The sequence below is a fragment of the Prunus avium genome, chromosome 4 (genome assembly GCF_965620075.1).
Source record: "Prunus avium chromosome 4, drPruAviu1.hap1.1, whole genome shotgun sequence".
NCBI classification, from domain to species: domain Eukaryota; kingdom Viridiplantae; phylum Streptophyta; class Magnoliopsida; order Rosales; family Rosaceae; genus Prunus; species Prunus avium.
In genome coordinates this window covers 10440496-10448807 of record NC_142287.1, presented here as the reverse complement: position 1 = coordinate 10448807, position 8312 = coordinate 10440496, and the positions used below count along the sequence as shown (strand labels likewise).

Sequence of the window (8312 nt, the reverse complement as noted above, 5' to 3'; positions counted from 1 at the left end):
TCGAATTGAACTATGAATAGGAAGAGTATGTATGGACATTCGACAACAGGGATTAGATACATACTTGGTTGTTTAAAATGTTCTTCTATGCTTAATGGGTTCCTAATGCTTAATTTTAGGTTAGACAACAAATGATCAAATTAGGGAATTAGGAACACAAGGTTAGGACCAAACACCATGGCCTAATCATACTTTAGCTAGAATCAATCTTTGAATCTGAATTAGACTTGTTACTTGAATCTTTATAACCCAGAATTGAATTGTTATGGTGAATCGAATGCCCTAGTCTCCAAACCTGTGTTTTAACTTTCAAAACCACCCTTTGTTACTTTTGTTTACTTGCTTTCCGTTGCAATTTCAGTTTGTTCATTTCTTTCTATAATCACAAGCATTCTCACTTCAAAGTTCATTTTAATCTTGCTGCATTTGTTTTCAAACTCACTCTTGCTTTAAATTCTGTTTTAGATTTAACTTCCTAACTTCTTGAATTTGGTAATCTAAAGTACATAACTAATTTGAACTTCTCAGTCTTCGTGGGTACGACCTCGTACTTGTCTTGCTATACTACTAATTGCCCCGTACAATTGCGAGTTAACATATTATTAACAACAGCCCCACCAGGCAAAGTGGCACCAATCGATCGGCCTTCCACACAAAACTATGACCGATTCCCAGCAAATCGGACAACAACTCAGGCCCCCTACCGAATGGCACCCCCTGCCTCTGCTCCTTACGAAGCACGAAACAAACGGAAAGACAACTTCCGGGGTCGGCAGGATGGCAGCAAAAGGGGCAAGGACTACGGCAGGTGAAGCGACTTCAGAGATCCGAAAAAGAATCGGCCAGAGGAAATTTTCACTTTACGAACATGTCCTCCTGACAGAAAGTGAGATGATACCGAAGCCGAATAATCGCAAGCTCCCTCGGTAGAACGAGAAGGACACAGGAGTCTTCTGCCGATACAACCAGTACAATGGCCACGATACAGAATCGTGCATCGCCCTTCGGAAAATTGTCGAACGCCTCATCAACGAAGGGAAGCTGGATCAATACTTGAACACCAAAACGGCTCCGGATCAACCCTCGGGTCGGCAGATCAATATGATCAGTGGAGGGGCACCCCTCGCCGAAACCAGCAACCGATCCGTCAAGAACTACGTTCGTGCCGTTCGGCACCCCCAAATCCTCAGCATAGCGGGAGGACGCAACGACAAAATTCGGCGACTCGGTAGGGAACCCATCACCTTTTCTGAAGAGGAAGAAGGAGGCATCATCTTCCCCCACTCCGATCCCATGATCATACGAGCCGATGTTTCAGAATTCGATGTGGGCCGAATCCTCATAGACACCGGCAGTTCGGTCAATGTACTATTTGCCGACGCTTTTAATGCCCTCGGCATAGATCCGCAGCATCTGAACAAAGACATCACTCCCCTCCTAAGCTTTTCTGGTGATGTGGTTAAACCTATCGGCAGTGTTCAGCTCCCATTCGCCGTCGGCACTATCCCCAGACGAACGATCATCTACACTCACTTTCTGGTAGTAGATTGCCCAACGGCATATAACGCCATCATCGGCAGAACGACGCTCACCAAAATGAAAGCCATGCTGTCACCACACATGCTCCTCCTCAAGTTCCCCACACACGCTGGTGTAGGCCAAGTGCGAGGGGATCAGTTGAGTGCACGGACATGTTACGTTTCGGCAACAAAGGACTCGGCAAGAGCTACGCTTCACGAAGCATACTATGTTGCTACCAACGTGGTTGTACCGAACGGCAGGGGGGCGGACAAACCAGATGATCCTCGAGATGAGGCCGTCACCCCACAAGCGCAACCCATTGAAGATCTAGAATCGGTCACCCTCTCCGAAGCACAGCCCGACCGACAAGTTCGAATCGGCACCACCTTGAGTTCGGCACTACTGGCCGATTTCATTGCCTTTTTGCGCGCCAATACAGAAGTCTTCGCCTGGTCATACAATGACATGCCTGGCATCGCCCCAAGTGTCATCAGTCATAAGCTCAGCATTTGTCCCACTTTCAAACCCATCAGACAGAAATGGCGGGCCTATGATGCCGAACGATACGAAGCAATGAGGCTAGAGGTACAGAAACTGAAGACAATCGGCTTCATCCAGGAAGTCACTTACCCAATTTGGTTGGCCAATTCAGTCTTGGTCAAAGAATCAAGCGGCGCCTGGAGAATGTGTCAGGATTATACCGATTTAAACAATTCTTGCCCCAAAGATAGTTTTCCGTTGCCCAGGATCGATCAAATGGTAGACGCCACGGCAGGCCATGAACTTCTCAGCTTTATGGATGCGTACTCGGGCTATAACCAGATATTCATGAGCCCTACTGATCGCGAACATACGGCATTCATCACCGACAAAGGACTTTACTGTTACAATGCCATGCCGTTTGGCCTGAAGAATACTAGGGCAACATACCAGCGCTTGGTCAACAAAATCTTCTCTGAACTCATCGGCACCACGATGGAAGTTTATGTGGACGACATGCTGGTCAAAAGAAAAACAGCCGATTCTCATCTTCACAACCTCTCCCTCATGTTCAGTGTCTTAAAGCAGTACAACATGCGTCTCAACCCAAGCAAATGTGCCTTCGGCGTCTCTTCAGGCAAATTCCTTGGCTTCATGATCAGCCAAAGGGGCATTGAGGCCAACCCTGAAAAATCAAGGCATTGCTCGACATGTAGATACCGAAGACGCAGAAAGATATTCAGAGTCTCACTGGGCGCGTCGCCGCTTTGGCCCGATCGGTGCGCCCCATTCTTCAAGGCCCTCAAAGGAAGCAAACGGCAGATTGTCTGGACTACCGAATGCGATCGAGCCTTCCAAGATCTTAAGGCCTACATGAGCAGAGCACCCCTGTTATCCACCCCTCTTCCCGGCGAAGAACTCATCCTCTACCTCTCGGTTTCGGCAACGGCACTCAGTTCTGTGCTCATTCGCAAGCCGAACGGCATAGAACTCCCAATTTTCTATATTAGCCATGCCCTGCAAGATGCTGAGCTTCGGTACCCTGAGCTCGAAAAACTCGCCTACGCTCTAGTCCTCTCAGCACGAAAGCTTCGGCCGTATTTTCAAGCTCACAGTATCACCGTTCTCACCAATCAGCCTCTACGCCAAATACTACAGAGACCCGAGACATCCGGTCGACTAGTAAAATGGGCCATCGAGCTCAGCGAATTCGACATCCACTATCATCCTCGGCCTGCCGAGAAGGGTCAAGCCGTGGCTGATTTTATCTCCGAGATGACCACGTCTGAAAGCGCTGATTCGAAATATATCACCCCCGGTTTGGCCTCGGGTTCAGTCGCCCATCCGACCGAAGGAACATTTAATCCATCAATTCCCCTGTGGACTCTCTATGTGGACGGCTCGTCGAACCGACAAGGCAGCGGGGCCGGCTTAGTACTGAAGGCCCCTGATCAAACGACCATCGAATATGCCATCCGATTCCAATTCCAGGCTTCCAACAATGAAGCCGAATATAAAGCTCTGTTGGCAGGCCTTCGGCTTGCCAAAGAAATGGGTGCTCAACAACAAAAGATATGCAGCGACTCACAACTTGTCGTTAATCAAGTACTGACTGAATTCGAAGCCAAGGATACTTCGATGGCTGCCTATTTGACGCATGCCCGCCGATTGCTCCACCACTTCACCACGTATCAAGTTCAATAGATCCCCAGATCCGAGAACAGCCACGCCGATGCCCTGTCACGCCTGGCATCGGCAATTGACGACAACGTAGGCCGCCACGTGCCAATCGAAATCCTCGCTCGGCACAGCACCATTGAAACCGAGGTACATGCCGTTCGGCAGGATCCAAGCTGGATGGATCCAATCCATGCTTACCTCACAAGCGGAACGTTACCAAACGACAAAACTGAGGCCAAAACTCTCCGCCGCCGATCGGCACGATACTTAATTTTGAATCAAATTCTCTATCGGCGTGGTCATTCCCTACCATTGCTTCGGTGCATGACCCCGCAGCAAGGGAACTAAATCTTACGAGAAATTCACGAAGGAGCCTGCGGGGACTATTCTGGCACCCGATCTCTGGCCTTCAAGACCATTCGGCAAGGGTATTATTGGCCGACTCTTCATGCCGATGCCACCAAACTCGTCCAGAGGTGTGATCATTGCCAGCGCTTTGGTTCCATCACTAAACTGCCTGCTGAACCGCTCACTCCGATTGTCAGCCCATGGCCCTTCGCTCAATGGGGTTTGGATCTTATCGGCCCCATGCCCCAGGGAAAGGGACAGCTTAAATTCGCCATCGTCGCTGTCGACTACTTTACGAAGTGGACCGAAGCCGAAGCATTGAAGACCATCACCGCAGCCAGGGTTGAGCACTTCGTGTGGAAGAACATAATTTGTCGGTTCGGCCTCCCGAACGCAATCATCACCGACAACGGTAAACAATTCGACTCCTCTCAGTTCCGGCACCTATGCCATCGATTCAACATCAACTTGTTATTCGCATCTCCAGCACACCCACAATCAAACGGCCAGGTGTTTGTGCCTATTAAATCACGGCCATGAGCTGGCCGAAGGAGTCCCTTCTCTCGGCCCTGGCACTTGCTCGTAAGACCGGAACGCAGCGTTTCAAAAGGGTGCTTTGCCTTCCTGAGGACAAAAGAAAAATGCTAAGGCATGATCATCCCGGCCTCGAGTGCAGGCCGAGGCCGAGGCCGAATGAAATTGCGGCCAGAGGCATTAAGTGCGAATCATCACGTGACAACAGGGTCCCATGCTTCATTTAATGAAGTAGTGCCTGTTTAATGCAGCAAGCCCACTGGCCACAAATAAGCATTTAATGCATGAGGAAAGGTGGGAAGTGATTGAAGTCAAGATTTGGTGATGAGGATCAGAGTGATTAGACGTAGACATTCTCACAAGAATTCTGGCAGCCAGCTTGAGGTATTAGGTCACTAGCTTTCAGAGCAATAAATGCGTCTCCACAGCCAGAAGCTCAGAACCCACGATCAGGGCGGCGACCGAGATTCACCAGGATTTAAGGGATCACACCACCATGCTTCATGATCCCAAATGTCGATTAGACACCCACTTGCTCTAATCAGGCTCCACCATGCGGGTTTTCAGCTTCGAGTACTCCTCCACGAACTCTTCCTATAAATACAAGACTCGAGTGACAGAAGACGGGTTCAAACACCAAACCAAAGCCTCCCACGGAGCAACTTATTTTTTTCCTGTAATGCACTTTCAATATCTTTACTTGCTTTCCTAGGAGTAGTGTTAGATTGTAAGGAAATTTCACTCATCAATATATCATACGACCCTTGATTTTGAAGGAGCCGGAGCACCATCCTTGTTGTTCGTTCACTCACCCCATATATCATACGACCGTCACTCCCTAGGCGACGCGCCGGAGCACCACCCTAAACCCACCACCAACCCCATCATTCAACGGCCTTGTAGTTCAGGCCGTGAACCTAACAGCCGAGACCAGTTCCTCTCTCGGCTACAATCGTTTGATTAGAAGACGAGTTCAAACAGGCGCATCACTTATCCATCCAACACTCATCAACCAACTCGACGCATGGTAGACCGCGCTGGCACGCCCGCGCATAACCGCACCGCACCCAAAAGCAGGAAACCGCGTGTCAACGCACATCCCCTCGGCCCGGAACCCCAGGTCGTGAGATTTGCGCGGCAGACACCAAGTAGAAGCCATCAACAAGATCATCAAGAAAACACTGAAGAAGAAGCTTCGGGAAGCTAAGGGAGCCTGGCCCGATTTGCTCCCAGAAGCGTTATGGGCCATCAACACCTCCTACCGACGATCAACTGGCGAAACGCCGTTTTCCCTTGCTTTTGGTATCGAAGCGGTTGTCCCAGTCGAAATCAACGCACCCACGTGCCGAACGGCATCTTACGCGCCAGAGCGAAATAAGACACTGCTTGCACTCAACCTTAACCTCATCGAGGAACACCGTTCCCAAGCTCAGCTTCGGAATGCCGCCTACAAACAGAAGACTTCACGATACTACGATTCGCGCGTCAAACGCCGATCGTTCATAGTGGGGGACTGGGTCTTACGCAAAGTTTCTCTCTCCACAAAGGACTCCAACGAAGGCACCCTTGGCCCTACATGGGAAGGTCCTTATGAGGTCATCACCGTCTGCCGACCCGGAACTTACCGATTGCGCGGTACCGATGGCCATACCCTCGGCCACCCTTGGAACGTAGAACATTTGAAATATTACTACAAGTGACTACACCTTCAGTCATCACTTTTTGTCCAAGTGACCACACCTTCGGTCGTCACCTTTGTAATCAGTTTATTTTAACACTCCCTATTCTATACATACGGCATTACCATAAACAGCAATATTATATTCAGAATAAACTACCTACGGCATGCACACATAAGAATACGGAAGTTAGTAAATTAAACCGAATCAAAGCAAACTTGAGATTAAAAAAGCCACAAACGGGCCATCTGTCTTAGTACAGTGCCATTCGGCACATTCAAAAAAAAAAAAAGAAAAAAAAAAGAGTACATTTCCAAAATATGAAGATTAAAATACACAAGTCTAAGAGGAGGGAGGATCAGCATCGGTCGTCTCGACTTCAGCATCAGCTGACGCAGGCTCAGGACCGGTCGACAGTTCGGCAGCAGGCAGACTGGTAGCAGTTGGGACAGGATGACCATCTTCCTCCCCACTGCTTGAGTCGGTTTCACCAGCAGATTCGGCATCGGCATCCTCTCCCTTGTATGCCTCCACCATCTCTTCGGTCACCCCTTCTGGCAGCGGAGGCGGATCCCGGAGGAAGTTCAAGTTCAGCTTATTATCTGCGTTATACTGCTTGAATCGGTAGACAAGGTCGTCACATTGATCCATGACTTCCTTGAACACCAGCAGCGTGAACTCCTTCGTGGAACGGTAGTCAGCAACGGCCTTCGCCTTCGCCTCTTCCACCTCCATAGCATGCGACCGTTCGGCTGCATCCATCGCTACTTGCACAGCAACCTTAGCCTCATGAGCTGCCACCACTTCTAGCTTAGTTGTCGCCAGTTTCGAGGATAACTCTGCAATCTTGGCAGCGTTCTCCTCGGCACGCCGATCCGCCTCTTGAATCAACTTACCAGCATCGGCAATTTTTGAACGGCCCTCCTCGAATTTCTTCTGGTACCGTTCGGCAGCATTTACGGCTTGCTTTACGCAAAGCCACATGTCCATATCAGCCTGCATAAATCCAAAGTTCAGTAAGTGCCGAATCCACAAACACTTGGAAACAAAACGAAAAACAAAATCTCTACAAACTTATTGCAGCCTGAAGCCGGAAGGCTCGCCCGGTCTGCTCTCGCAACGTCTTCATCGACAGCTGCTCGATCTCTGACAGCTCCATTTGAGAGCCATCGATCATGCAGTTGATGAACGGCACGGCCTTCCGAGGGCAGGCAATGTTCATCGGCCCCTCTTCTCCCTCCCCTTCATCGTCGGGAATTAGCACGGAGGTCCCCTCGTTCGGCCCCCTAGGTTTCTTCAGCATCGGCGTTACATCGAGGGCACCCTCGATCTGCCTCTTGCCCGTCACCTGGAGGTGGACCTCCCGAACGGCCTCGGCTTCGGCCACCCTCTTCTCCCGGCAACGATCGGCCACCGTCATCTCATCAGCCGAAGCCCCCCCGGACGCCTTAGCTGCCTTCTTCTTCTTCGGCCTGGGGGACTCCCCTTTCTTCAGCCTCGGCGTCCCATGACCCTCCAGACGCCGCCTCGTCGCCTCACTCATCGGCCTCCCACCTGCCACTGCATGAGAACACAAGTTAGATAGGAAACGGTAGTTAGACAAAAGATAAGTAATAAACCTGCCGAACGGCATCTCTTACTCTGCCTTTTTTCTTCTTCCTCTTCCTCCTTCGCCCTTCGGTTGAGTTCCGCCTTGCCGATCAACCCCGCCTTGTACAAATTCCTGAAGTACAGCAGCTCCTTAAAAAAGTGATCTTCTTCGACAATCTTCACTCGCACCCGCTCGATCGCTTCCACTTCTCTGATCGGCGCAACAGGCCGTTTCAGGGACACTGAAACAAAAAAACCACAAACGGTTAAATATAAAAAAAAAAAAAAAAAAAAACCCAAACACTGCTGCCGAAAGGCAGGCCTAACCTACCGACTGTTTGGAAGGTCATAGGGATCCGCTTCTCTACGATCACCCATGGTGCCGATTCCCAAGCACCAGAAACAATTACCCGACGCTTGCGCCAGGTCTTTTGGGAGCTCGGCACCCCGACCACAAAGTGTCCACGCTGCCCTGCCGAA

The 8312-nt window shown here is 50.1% G+C and overlaps 1 protein-coding gene across 1 annotated transcript; it reads right to left on the bottom strand.

The window, feature by feature from the left end:
- Positions 1–6584: 6584 nt before the first annotated feature.
- Positions 6585–7401, bottom strand: LOC148294767 (uncharacterized). Its single transcript, XM_088251874.1, has 2 exons — positions 7324–7401; positions 6585–7238 (listed from the first exon to the last, which is right to left on the bottom strand). The coding sequence occupies exons 1-2, from the start codon at positions 7399–7401 to the stop codon at positions 6585–6587; spliced, it is 732 nt and encodes a 243-aa protein (XP_088108000.1).
- Positions 7402–8312: the final 911 nt, after the last annotated feature.

Coding starts and splice junctions, on each gene's coding strand:
- LOC148294767 (XM_088251874.1), bottom strand. CDS start 7,401: ATGGAGCTGTCAGAGATCGAGCAGCTGTCGATGAAGACGTTGCGAGAG. Junction 7,239..7,323: donor GAGCCTTCCGGCTTCAGGCT/GCAATAAGTTTG, acceptor GGATTTATGCAG/GCTGATATGGACATGTGGCT.